We start from the raw sequence: 13,755 nt of genomic DNA, 5'->3' as shown, positions 1-13,755 counted from the left end.
ATAAGTATGAAATCTTATTTCTAAGAAAGCATCTCCTGTAGGAAGATAGAAGTTTCTGAGCATTCACACACAGGGGCATTGGGTTGTCTGTCATTAGACTTGACCCGACTAGGAAGCAGAGCAAAAACAAGGCCTGCAACAGCCACAGATCTGCACTAGGTTCTCAGATCTGCTCAAGAGACAGACAGACAAATGTGGGGGGCTCTTCTGCTGCAGACAGAGGGTTCAGCTCTGCATGGTCAGAGGCATAGATCTTCCCACCACCCACGGTCACCGGGAACTAACTGCATCACTTAGGGTGACAACGGGTGGCCTCTCTTAACTTCATCCTAAGTGCTAACACCACACAGACAAGAAATGGCTAATGGGCCAAAGCCACTGTCCATTCACCACAGGTGGGAAGGGCCAGCACTTGGCTCAGACTGACCTGGGTTCAAACCCAGCCTTCAGATCTTGCTTAGCGAGTCAATTATCCCTGATGGGGTTCAGTTTCCTTACCACAAAAAGGGAGGAGTTGGGTATTGAAAGGGCAGAGGGTAAAGCCTGCATGGTGTCTGTAGACAGCAAGTGTGCAAAGTGAAAAATGATGATGAGTCGAGAAATTTCAAAAATACCTTTACATTAACCTGGACAAAGAAGAGAAATGCTCTTTGAAGACACTGTGTTTTAGGGAAGATGGATTGTCTTGGAGCCAGAAGTGTTCATTAGCCAACACTATTCCTTTGGAGGATAAGGGAAAAGTGTGGGCATTTAGCATAACAGCTGTGCCTATCACCAAGTCTGGGAAGCAAGAGAGTGATGGGGTTGGGGATGCCAGACATGTCTCTGAAAGCTGGTGATGGAGAATTAACTCAGAAAGACTCATTTCTGACTGTACTCTGCTGGACCTTCTGTGACTCAGAGTTGATGCCCAAAGAGCCAAGGTCAAGGTGCCAAGAGTAAGATGCTCCGGTCTATGGGCAAGGGCTCCTGGGTATGTGGGAAGGGACACCTGCCTGCCAGGCAAGAGTGAGTCAGGTGCAGCCCTGCATACCATGGAAAGTCAAAGTGGCATTTGGTCCTCCTCCCATAACTCAGCTCCAGCCCAGATTTAGATCCCTCAAATTTCCACCCTGAGCAGGAGACCTTTTCTTTTGCTACAGTCGGGTTTAACTTTGCAGCTTGTGTGATGCACACTACAGACAGGCCAGGATCCTAGGCTCTTAGACTTATGGTCCCTGCCCACTCATTAAGCTGACTTGGCTTGCCCTCTATCTGTCGGTTCTTAGGGTTCTTCCATCCATCACTCAATGGGTTCCATGTCAAAAGCTCAGGATTAGTGTTTGAGAAAGTACAAGCTAAGCCATCAGCCTGGGGATCAAAGATTAACTTCTATTGGGGGGAGGGGAGCATGTCAGTTTGCCTGGTTACTTTAAACAGGAGGAGAAGGGACCCAAAATGGAAGAGAGAAGCATGGCTTCTTGCTGTGGAGACAGCTCCATTAGCAAGAGGCAGGATTCCTGGGAAGAGATGGACCTTACTCAGAGGAAGTCTTGGCCTGTGAGCATTTGTGACCATGCCTGGCACTTGGCCTTCCTGCCCTGGGCTCAGGCTGGCAGGTAGTGTGCTAACAGAGCAGCCCAGGACTAGGCAGTGTTGAACAGAGAACAGAGCATGACCATAGGAGTCAGGAAGCTCAAATCTAGGGCAGGCCCTGCCACCAACTAACTGTGACTGTGGGCAAGACACCTGGTTGCTCTGGGAAGGCTGGCTCTAAGCCCCCCTCTGAGTGTGATCCGAGGTCCTTCTCGATCCCTCATTGGCCCTGTGCTCCAGGGGCAGAGTTGGGAGAAGGGCAGGGAAGGAGGGCAGGGATGTAGCAGGAGCCACCAATCAGGATTCCACCTTCTCCTTCTTCTTGCTCTTCTTCAGGAAGGAGGGGGTTCGGAATTTCTTTTTCTTTTTGGAGGGTGACTTGGAGGGCGAGCCCTCTGGGGACAAGGGGCCACTGGTAACTGACTCGGTTTTGTCCTTGTAGCTGTCACCATCAGTGTCAGCATTGGTGGTCATCTGGCCCAGTCCTTTGCTGAGGGCCTCTTCTGCACTTGGCTCCTCCTCTTTCCCATTCATCACCACCCCTTCCGGTTTCGCTGGCTCAGGCTCTGTGGTGGCTTCACTGTCTTCTGTCTTCTTGGCATCTAGGAAAAAACCAGAAGACCCAGCTGGTTTCAGGAAGGAGTGTTCAAGGGGTCAACAGAACCACTTCTAGGGGAGGTCTGGAGCTGGGGGTGGTGGGCAGGCTGGCATGGTGTGGGAGCAAGGATCCTGGAATAGAGGAGGGAAGGAGTTCTCACCTCACACCACCTGCCTTGGGGAACACACCCTAGGCAGGTGATACTCTGGGTTCTTGTCTACATATTGAAACATGTGTTGGTTTCTGAACAAGCACTGAATTCATGCACTGAATGAGAATGGAGAGGCACGCCGGAGGGAGGAGAGAAGCTGTGGGCTGCATGTCCTGATCATCTCAGTGGAAGCATTGTGATAAACAGCCCAGTTGCACCAATCAAAACATGATGACCACAGGTCTTCATACCTACACAGTGGCAGGGAACTTAGGGAACCGGTGTCTTCCCAGGGGGCAGAGAGGAGAATCAGGAAGGACCCAGCATTTCTATAATAGAATTGACAGCTCAAGGGGGTCCTTTCATTCTAGTGGCTGCCAGGTTCACCAGGTTCCACACTCAAGGGCAGAATGCTTAGACCCAGGCACTAAAGTCCTCTGCTGTCCCTTCTCCCCAACTATGCCAGCTTTGAAACTCCTGTGTAAAGAGGAGGGAGGGGACCTATAATGCCACAGACACTGGAATGTAGAAAGTGACTGGAATGCTGCCCGAGGGATCCTTTCCATTTCACAGCTCAGAACAGGAGAGCTACACAGGGCAGGCTCGGGTCCTAGCTTCTCCTTCCACAGGCTTCCCATCTATGGGCTGAGAGGTCTGCTGGTGTGTGTACAAGTGTATTGTGTCTGCTGAGCACAGCTGTGTGGTGTGTGAGAGGTGAGCATTTAAGTGTGGTGCAGACTGTGTATGTATGCATGTGTGTGTTGTGAGCATATGTGTGTGTATGTATGCATGTGTATGATGGGATCGTGGGTACCTTTGAGTGTGAGCATTGCCATCAGAAGGACTGGCACATGGTCTACTATATGGGAATGGAAGCAACAGGGGAAGGTGAAGCCATGCTGCAGAAGTGGGTAAGAAAAAAACCCGTGTCCACACTGCAGAGCAATACGAGACTGCAATCTGTGTGGACTGGGTGAGCTTGGGGCAGTCAGAACAGGCCGGCTCAACAACCCGACAAGATGTTACAGTGAGGACTTTTGTTCCTTCTCAATCTGACATGCTGAAGTTCTTTCCAGACCCACCTGAGCATGGGTTCCCTTTTAATATCAGAGACTGGCGGCTGCCTCCTATTCATTTTGCTTTTCTGACTGGAGCCTGGACTACAGCCCTGACTCAGCATCTACAGCTCTGACTCAGCATCTGCAGCCCTGACTCAGCATCTACAGCTCTGGTCCCCTCACGGCCATGGCTGTCACCTGGCAGTGTGCCTCATTGGCATACATCTGTTGGAACATGGTCCTCTCTCTTTGTTCTCTTGTTTCGCCTCCACCTTTGACTTGGTCTTATCACCGTCAATCCCATGACCCTTCCCTATCTGGTGAAGGCCCCTCTCCTCTCTCTATGCCCAAATACTTAACCTTATACAATAGATTTGTTTTTTATGCTTGGTCTTCCTCTAACCCCAATGTCGTATGCTCATTTTACAGTGCCATGTGCCATCAGAACACAAACTCTCTCTTACTTCTGGGTAGCCATCTTCTGGTCAGCAACAACATGGTTGAACCTTTCTCTGTGTGAGGCCAGATGCAGGTTCCATAGAGGGCACCTGGCCTCTTCAGGAACATGCTCATCTTTCCACCCTGGGTCAGACACATGACTGCTGGCCTGGCCTGCCACTTAGACAGCAACAGCAAGGGAGATAAGGGGATGGCCTGGAAGTGGGTTTGGGGAGGTGCTTCTGAACTCAAGGTCAACCGGATTAATACGGACCTGTATCCACTGCATGCAGGACTGGTGACTGCCATGCAAGGTTTCTATTTCCCTAATGAAAATAATGCTCCTCACCATGGCATGCAGAAGCCCAAGAAAGGCTCATTAAAGTTTGGGGAAGTATCATTCGTGATCAGTGCTGACACAGCACCAGGTTATCATGCTGGTCCACGAGGCACTCAAAGCGCAGAGCAGGGAGCAGAGGGCTGGCAAGCAGAACTGCTTGGTGAGGCTCTGTGAGCAGGAGACTGGCCAGCAGAGCTCTGTCCTCATTTAAATTCCAGAACATGAGTGTCTGAAAGAATGGTCCAGATTCAACTTGTGTAAATGAGGTCTTTGTCCATGTTAGGACCTGAAACATATGGTGGGTCGTGAAGTAAGTGTGTGTGTGTGTGTGTGTGTGTGTGTGTGTGCGCGCGCGCGCGTGCGTGCGTGCGGGAGCGCGTGCGCGCCTCAGACATGTTAGGCAGGTGCTCTACCCTTGAACCACATCACATTTCTACCTCTCTAAATTTCTGTTTCTACCAAGTCATCAGGCCATTTTGATATAAAAAGTGGGACATTTGGGTTCAGAATATATTCCTTTTGGTGGCTCACCGTGCCTGAGACTCAAAGTTCCTCGAGTACTGGATATACTGTTGGCATGTGGGATAGCTCAGGCCCTACTGTGCAGAGCCTCTTGGTAATGACAGGCTCATGTAGCTCCTGTTGGCTCCATGGCTTCTGGTAGCAACCAGAGTGCAGGGAAGTGTTGCAAAACCGGGCTTAGGCTAAACACCCAAGAAGGTCTAGAAACTTCCGCCTAACAGCTTTGGGAGACATAGGCCACCATGAATAAAGTCCAATGACACCAATGAAAATGTGGAGTTTGGAAGAGTGAGAATGAGAATGCTACTCCAGCATCCCCATTGAGCCCTGATTCTTCCTGTCCCCACCAAGGCACCAGCCATGTGTGTACACTATCTTAGAAGTCCTGGCCTAGTCATGCTGATAGCTGATTGTGTGTGGTCTTGGCTGATCTCACATAGGGAGACATGTGACATCCATTGAGCTAAACCCAGTCAACTCTAGCCAATGCACAGCTCTCTGTGGACCATGACTGGACAGTGGATCTGATGCTACAGAGCTAACCTGCCCAAGTTTTGGAGGCCAACAGCATCAAGGACTAGTAAGTTCTCACAATTGAAGGAGCACAGTCCTTAATAAGAATGGATTCATGTGAGCACACTGCAAAGTTGCTCATTGTCTCCTGACACACACTCACTCTCGCTCTCGGAGGCCCACAGCTGATGTCAGCTGTCTTCCTTGATGCATCTCCATTTTAGTTATTGAGTCAGGATCTCTCATTTGAACCCAGAGCTCACTGATCGGCTAGAGTAGCTAGCTAGTTTGTCCTTGGGGTTCTTTGGCCTTTGTCTCTTTAGTTCTGGGATTACAGGGACTGCCATGCCTGGTTGGATTTTACATGTTTATGCTGCAGCAAGCACTTAGATCCATTGTGCCATTTCCCCAGCCCTCTGAAGTGTTTTGAGTGGCTTATTTGAAATAATGGAGTAATCTGTGAACATCTGACATGAAACAGGAGCTATTTCTTCTAGCTCAGTCTATAGCCCTGAGTATCCCCTGGGGGCTGCAGTCAGTCCGGATCACATTGCTCAGGGTCTGGGCAAGGAGAAGGAAGTATCATGGTGAGCAGAAGTGGAGGAGGAGACACCTTAGAGAGGCTGATGGTGCTGGATTCAGATTCCAGAACATAGATGAAGACTGACATGGAGACTCAGCAGGAGAGGAGGGGAGCAGAGTGACAGATGGCTGGAAACACTCACCCTTCATCTAAAGGGAACATAGTTACTGTGCCCCAGTCCATTCTGCCTGCTCCAAGGAGCTGGTCCAGGCCACCCAGCCCCACCACACTGCAGCTTGCACTTACATCACTTTGTGTCAAGGTAGCCATGTTCTCTAGCTGCCTGTGACACATAAAACATCTTTAGAGAAAACTGTGACTTTTGTTATTTTACAAGTGGCCCCATGAAGGGGATAGATTTGGTCCAGAGAGAACCAGAACTCTTGTCACAGTGAGTGTGATACCCAGTGGTAGGTGGATGGCTGTTCCATCCATCTGTGCTCTTCCTGTTTTCTATTCCTCTCAGGAGCTGACAAGAATCTCTGGATTTGTCACCTCCTGCCATGGGCCCTCTCAGGCTCTCCCTGCATTTCCTTCCTGCAGCCTGCACAAGTGTGCTAATGGACTGTCAAAGGCCAGGTCCTCTGCACATATCTGGGTAGCAGCTGAGGCCCTGAGAGAATCCAGGCTCTGCTCAAAATTCTAGAAGAAGCTCTTTAGAGCCAAAGTGGGGCCAATGAGTAATTCCTGTTAACCATGATGCTCTCGTGCAGTCCCTATCCCTCCCCATGGGACTTGTTCTCTCTCCCTCCCTCCCTCTCTCTCTCTCTGTTTTTGTTTTTTTCTTTGAGACAGGGTTTCTCTGTGTAGCTTTCAAGCCTATCCTAGAACTAGCTCTTGTAGACCAGGCTGGTCTCGAACTCACAGAGATCCGCCTGCCTCTGCCTCCTGAGTGCTGGGATTAAAGGCATGTGCCGTTCTTCTCTCTCTCTCTCTCTCTCTCTCTCTCTCTCTCTCTCTCTCTCTCTTCCTTTCTTTCATTCTGTCTGCCTATCTTTCTCTGTATGCATGTGTCCATGTCCCTTACAGGAAGCCTAGTCCTGCACAGCACAGGTGGAATTGGTTGTGAATTTTACACCTAAGAAACTTTGCAAAGGCAGGACCATGAGATGCAAGAAGAAAACCTTGGAAGGGATTTCTTTTGAAAAGCTCCTCCCTCCCTGTTGCGAGTGCCAGGTGAGTTAGGAAGTGGCCTCTCTATACTTACTACAGAGACAAGTATTCAGACTCGGAGGAAAGTCCTTTGATGAAGGCACAAATGGGAAGAGAAAGGAAGACATTGTGGACAAGTTGACAATACACCAAGATGAGACACAGTGAACACATGCAGCCAGTGGAGAGGCAGGAGGGACATCCACTTGGGGCTCTGGCCTCAAGCAGATGGGTTTTCTCCAGCAAGGCTGGGCCTGTATGCAAGGCAGTGGTTGGATTGGAGAGGAAGCTCAGGGTGGAGGTGCTACCAGAATCATACATGTGACCTGTCACCTAGGAAGGGGATCCCAGCAGCCCAACACTGGCTGTTCTCTGGGTGGCCTCTCTGGGGACCTAGTGGAGCATCATGGAAGTGGCAAGGGACCACAACAGCACTGTTACCATGTACACCTTAATCATAGTTGGTCCTATGTTCAAATTATTCCCTTACTCCTTCAAAGTATGCTGTCATCAACACTGTCTTTGGACACGGAAGAACTGTAACAATGGAACATTTGACTGAGGCATGGAGTAGGTCTCTACTACAAAAATTAACAGGTTTTTTGGTCCTGGAATTTTATTGCCTAAACTCATGTCTCTCTAATGACATGGTTTTTAGTTGGTTCACATTTTAGAGTGCCTGGAGAAGTGCTGAGGGTGAGCTCCAGGCCACAGAACCAGAGGGTCCCACTGCTCAGTCAAGACTCAGAGTGATACCATCAGGTCATGACCCCGAGAAATGCAGGCCCCATCTCAGACCTGGCTGAGCAGAGCCTTCATTTCAGAGAGATCCTTCCCCACACCAGCACCGGAGGACCAGATGACACAACCGGCCAGCTGGGGATGGGAGGCTGTGTGTCAGCCCTTTATCTCTGCTTGGAAGGGCTTTGGCTGCATCAGCATAGTTCACTAGTAAGACAAACTGAATCTTGCCCAGAATGTCTAGAACTGTCCGAGAGGAAGCATGTCCCATGGGAGTGAGGCCACCCTCTCCCGACAAACCCTTACCAACTACCAACAGTTCTCTACAGTGTACAGACCACCTTCTCTCCCACACAGGTGCCCTTTGAAGCCTGCTCAGCCGCACTCACCCTCTGAAGCCTTGGAAGGAGAAACGGCTGGGCTCTTGGTCCCTGCTTTCGTCGGGCTCTGCACTGGAGACACAGGTGTGGACTTTACAGGTGAGCCAGGCTCTTCTGTGGCTGTGTCCTTCTCCCCTGAAAATAACAGAAACCCACCTTCGCACAGAAGTCACAGAGAGACAAGAGGGCCAGGGTGAGCGTGAAATCCAGTGCTTTTCTACCTAGTCACTTCTGGCTGGAGAGTTATCGGGCTCTCCTTAGCTCAGATTTATCCCTGCTTCTTCCTAGGGAGGCTAAAAGGGGGCAGCCAGAGTTGCACATCACTTTGTCTACCCAGAGGCTGCCCCTATGAGGAAGTAAGGTGGCAGGAGACTTCCATGTGCCAGACCAGCACTTGACTCTGCAGGTATTGCTGAAAAGGACCAGCCATGGACACATCCCCAGGAGGAAGCAGGCTCCCCACCAGCTGCTGGTTCTCTTTAGGAACACCCAAGCTTGTTCACAGTTGCTAGCTTGCTGGCTAACTCAGCGCTGCTGGTTCTCTTTAGGAACACCCAAGCTTGTTCACAGTTGCTAGCTTGCTGGCTAACTCAGCTAATTCACACCTTCCTTCCAAATTATCCCTAGCACATTTCTCTATTTTTTTCTAGCAGGCACATTTGAACTCTAAGCAAGGCAGGAAGCATTAGTTGAAAAGATGTCTAACCTTGGATGAGAAGAAGCAGTGGTGGAGGGCCCCACTCGGGGTAAATTCTACCTGGGTCTAAGTGGGTTTCAGGCCCCAGCTGCTCTGGAAGCAAGGAGGGGAGACACCTCGTTTGGGGGGTAGGAGGGTGAGAGGATGACTTTCTAGCCAAAGAGGGATTTGAGGTAGAGCCTGTGGTGTAGATGTCTTGGTTCATGCTAGCCCAGAAGAAAACAAAAGCATGACCCAGCAAGCCAAGACACCAGGAGCTTCAACGCAGAGGGACTGGCTAGACTCCAGACTCTGAAGCAAGGAGAGTGGCATCGGCTCATAGAATCCTGGCTACCAGGCTGACAGACTCACTCCAGACTTTATGTGACTGTCACACCTGTCTCATTACCGTTCACACTAACCTATTGTCTACTGACCTTTGTCACAATCAAAGGCACAATTCTAAGTACTTTACAGGCACTAACTCCTTCATATCCAGTGGAACAGGGTCAGTGACATCACGAAGGTGTCTGCACGTGGAGCTGTGAGGCGGTGGGTCACGTTTAGCTATGTTTTGCTAATAGTGCTATTTGGTGATGGGGCAAGAAGGTCCTCACAGGGACGGCAGACCCCAGTGAGGATTCTGAGCTCTCCCTCTAGGCTGGCAGGTCCTGCAGCTATGGGACACACGGGTTTACCTTCCTGTTCCTGCTCTCGTTTCTTCCTTTCCACCTCCTTCTTGTATTCCTCCAGCTCCTGGTCGGTGAGTTGGCTGAAGGGGTTGGGCACCGTCTCCTCTGATTCGTCTTTGGCATCTGCATCACCCTTGGACACCAGCTGGCTCTCTGTAGACTGAAAGTTAACCAGAGTGTGTGTTGCTCTCTGACCGCTGTGCTGGGGCCCAAGCTGGAACTTCTCTCACACTCAGGTGGCAGTCAGGGAAGTAACATGTAGCTCCTTGGAACCAAGCTTGGGGCCTTGGGGTAGAGTTCATTCATTGTCCCCATTGCTATATCCTCCCCACATTTAGATTTTGAAACTGTCCTGGTGAATATAGGGTCCACCCTTTGCCCTTGAAATGAAATCAAAAGATGCTCCCAAGCAGAAGACACACCTTTATTGCAATCCCATCTACGGACACTTCCAAGCCATGACTGTGCATACATTTGGTTGCCCAGAGTCAGTCAGACAAAGTCTAGCAAGCATAGCATTGGGTAAAGCAAGCAGCATGTCAGGCCCCTCCCCCATTGCCCCGCCCTGTCCCCCAACAGCAGTGCAAGCCACAGTACACAGCATTAAAGCAGCAAGACACAGGGGCTGCGGCATTCTCAGTCCAAGCAGTAAGTCCTGGAGTTCTAGTGACCAAGAGGCCAGATCCTTCAGTGAGGATCTCCAGCTGCCTGTTCCACAGGCCCTGGCAGGGGAGCTAGCAGAACTTTTGTTTTGCATCTCAGTGGAGTCCCTGACCCTGAGATCTGACTAGCCAGACACTTGTATGCTCCACGAATCCTCTGGTCCCTCTTGCTCAAGGGGAGGACTGAACTGAAGACCCCACTGCCCTCTCCCTAAGTGAGTGTCCTCATTGTAGCCAAAGGCATTGCTCACTATCTATGGAGGAGGAGCACAGAGTAAAGCCTCAGGGGAGGTGAGCCCAGAGCAACCAGGGTTTCTGGTCACCGCTTATGGGCTTCACTTATAAGGGAGACAACCGTAGGCTTATCGCAATGAGTTTCAGAGTCAACAGTGAGTCTAAGACAGATCCCAAGGACAGGGAAGGACTCTAATGAGAGCCTTGCTGAGAAGGGCAGAGCTTCTTTGAACAATCCTGCTCTGTGCTGATCTTTCACCCCTCTGGGATCACAGGCCATTTCTAAACTTGACCCTATGGTGTGTTCAGAGTTCACGACTTGGCTGAGTGGGGGCGGGCAGGAGGCAGGTGTGAATGCATAACCTGCTGCCTGACCTGCAACCTGATCGTCACATTAAAGTAAAGGGCCTGCACTTGCCACCCACACTGTCGAGGAAAGTGTCACAGCTTTTGCAATGGTCACAAACAGTCATAGTGCTGCCTGCACAGGCATCAATGCCACTCTGCTGCCAAGCCCCAGACGAGACACCACCCCATCTCAAACACAGAAACGGTGACTTCATGCTTTCTAACTCTTACTAGATTTGTATGGAAACTCCTTACCCTTCCCACCCCATAGGCACACAGTCCTGTCCACACCCCTCTCACTGTGCCCTGGCGCTCTGGCCAGATGATGCCACATCAAACCCAGAGGTCAGAAACACTAGGGCCACCAGAACTCTGAAGGACACTGAGAGAGAATCTCGTGAAGTCCAATGGCGGGAGGTGTAGGGCCAGCCAGTGGCCTTCCCATGAGCAGATGGGCTACTCCTTGCTGTTCCCTATCTGGTGCATCCAGGAGTGAGCCAACATTGTCCTCCCTGACCTCACAGTCACCTGTGTGGTGGCCCTTCACTATGCAGCAAGAGCCCGGCACCTAAGATCATGGGGTGAGTAGGACTGAGGACTCAGGGCTCCCACTGCCCAGCCCCACAAGACAGATATGCTTCCCCCTCAGTTGGGGGTGGCATCTGCTGTACCGGGCTCCGGCTCTTCTCGGCGATGACACTGGCCAAGAGCTGGGACTGAGGCCCTGCAGACTTTATGTCTTGTCGATTTTGCTCTCGAATCTGTGTGGAAAGGGGAGAAGAAGGGGTCAAAGCATGGAGGGGCACTCTGGTGTCTAGTGAGGCCTGGGACGGGTCTGATGAGGCCCTCTATGGTCAGCAGGCTGTCCTCTCTGCTCTAACACAATCTGCCCGTCCTGAGAGCTGCCACCATACCTGACCCAGAGCCACTCTGTGAACATGTCTTTCAGACACACCTACTGTGTAAAGCAAGTGGTTTACTGCTACATAAAGTGGTTACAGAGGATCTCAGGACCTTGTAAGTCCAGTATGAGGCACCGAGCCCAGGATGTAGTTCATACAGTGTCATATCAGGGGTACTGGCGAGTTCCCCCAACCCAGGAACTCAACTCGTGCTTCTGGGACCCCAGATTCCTTCAGAAAAGCAAGATAGAAGAGCAGACTCACTTTGTTCCTCATGTCCAGCACTTCTTGGGGGTCAGTGTAGAGAGGCACAAATTGGTTTGGGTTTTCGATCCGTATGGGCATACCACTGCTGGGCTTTTCCACTTCGTCAGCTTTCATCCACTGACAAGACAAGGCAGGCGAGTAAGAGGGGGACCACAGGCCAGCGGGTACCCCACCCACCAAGGAAGATCAGCAAGCCACACAGAGTTGTGATGGGGAATGTACTTCTTTGTATGTTTATCTTATTGATTATTGAATAAATACTGTTTGGCCAATGTGACAGCAAGTTAGACAGGACTAGGAGTCAAAGAGGATTCTGGGAAATGTAGTAGAGAGTGGTGATCCAGGCAGGAAGTGACATAGCAAGGAGACTCATATTTAAGAAAGGAGAAAAAGGAAGTGCCCCCTTTCCCCCTTCCTCCTCCAGTGGCACCATGTGAGCCACTGGCAAGAGAGGGTGCCAGCGAAAGGCATCCTCTATAAGATAAGTCTTATAAAATATATAGATTTATGATAATTACAGATGAGAAATCCTAGTCATTGGCCAAGCAGCTTTGAACCTAATACAAGTCTCTCTGTATTAATTTGGGCTCTAACTCGGGCAGGCGGCTGGTGTAGAACGCACACATGGTGGTGGGGCTCGGCAGCTTTTGGCAGAAAGATTTATCGTAACAGAGTTGTTCTCTCTTTGGGTCAGAGCTGAGATGAGTGATAGATGACCCAGATGTCAAGGAAGGCCAGAGGGCTATAACATCAGAGAGTAGTGGCTGAACCTTGGGCAGGCCACCACTGGGCTTCAGTTCCAGGTAACTGGATTCGCATCTGGTGGAGACCTATTCTGACTGGCTGTGGCCACTTTTTTTGTTAATGAAAAAAAAATCAAACAGTAGGCTTGGAGGGATGGCCCAGTGGCTAAAGCATCTGTCAGTCAAGTGCAAGGACCTGAATTTGGATCCCCAGGAACCTGGATGGGTGTGGTGGTCCACCCAAAACTCCAGCCGTGAAAGGCAGAGACAGGATTCCTAGAGAAAATAATTTAACCATAGCATCAAGCTCTAGGCTCATTCTTAAAGAGTAAGATAGAGGAGCTATTGAAGATGGTTCCAGACATCAACCTTGAGACACATACATGTGCATCCATGCACATGCCAAAAAAAAAAAAAAAAGTACTTGCCTGTGTAAAACAGGAAGGAAAAAACCAAACAGAGGCTATGTGAGCTATGAAAAGGGGACAGGAAAGGCAACACGTGCTCAACCCCTCCTCCTCCTGGGTTTGTGTCAGACCCCAGGTCCAGTGTCGGGCACCTCCTCTGGGAGTTTCCCAAAGGCCCCCATGGTTGTGGGGTGAAACACAGAACCCAGTCTCTCTTGAATCTGTGCTGATGGAAGTAGCCCTGTCCTATTGTCCTCTGGAGAAATCTGCTCCTCACACCCCAAACCTCAATGCAGGGGTGCAAGAAAGAGGTGTTAGGGGCTCTAGGGTCTGAGTACGGCCCACAGGAACCCGGAAGAGAGTTGCACAACTTGCTTCCCTTCAAATGCAGCTCATCCATCCAGGCTAGCCCGACCTCGCCTCTCACCGTGGTCTTGGGCCTGGGACTGCCCATGTTCCTCTGTACTTCATCGGCCACGTTCACCCGCAGGTAGGTGTTGGGCGTGTTAAGCCAGCGGGTCTTTTCCTTCTGTTGCTTCTGCGCATGCTGACGTAGGGCAGGGACCGGGGCGCCGTCCTCTTCAAACACAAAGGCAGTGACTGTGGCTGGGATCTCCACTTCGCTTTTGTGTTTGGTTTTCTCTTGGACAAAGGGGTGGCGGTATGTGTAGCCTGTTCTGTAACCCTGAGAGGACAGAACCAGACCACGTGTTGTGGAGTCAGAGGTCCACACCTGGACTCAGTTCAACCCCAAATATCCACCAGACAACTGA

General features: G+C 50.7%; 1 protein-coding gene across 7 annotated transcripts in view; it reads right to left on the bottom strand.

Annotated features, from left to right (window-relative positions):
* Positions 1–598: 598 nt before the first annotated feature.
* Add2 (adducin 2) overlaps positions 599–13,755 on the bottom strand; it is a 42,950-nt gene continuing 29,793 nt past the window's right edge. For all 7 annotated transcript variants that reach the window (XM_027428575.2, XM_035448745.1, XM_027428576.2 and 4 more), the window contains 6 exons: positions 13,410–13,667; positions 11,830–11,949; positions 11,335–11,424; positions 9,426–9,579; positions 8,061–8,186; positions 599–2,177 (listed from right to left, as the gene is read on the bottom strand). In XM_027428575.2, coding sequence (XP_027284376.1) covers positions 1,873–2,177; positions 8,061–8,186; positions 9,426–9,579; positions 11,335–11,424; positions 11,830–11,949; positions 13,410–13,667 — 1,053 coding nt within the window. In that variant the 3' untranslated portion in view covers positions 599–1,872. The remainder of the gene's footprint in view (positions 2,178–8,060; positions 8,187–9,425; positions 9,580–11,334; positions 11,425–11,829; positions 11,950–13,409; positions 13,668–13,755) is intronic.

Source organism: Cricetulus griseus, chromosome 8 (assembly GCF_003668045.3).
Source record: "Cricetulus griseus strain 17A/GY chromosome 8, alternate assembly CriGri-PICRH-1.0, whole genome shotgun sequence".
Lineage (NCBI taxonomy): Eukaryota > Metazoa > Chordata > Mammalia > Rodentia > Cricetidae > Cricetulus > Cricetulus griseus.
This window is presented reverse-complemented; position numbering and strand designations above follow the sequence as displayed.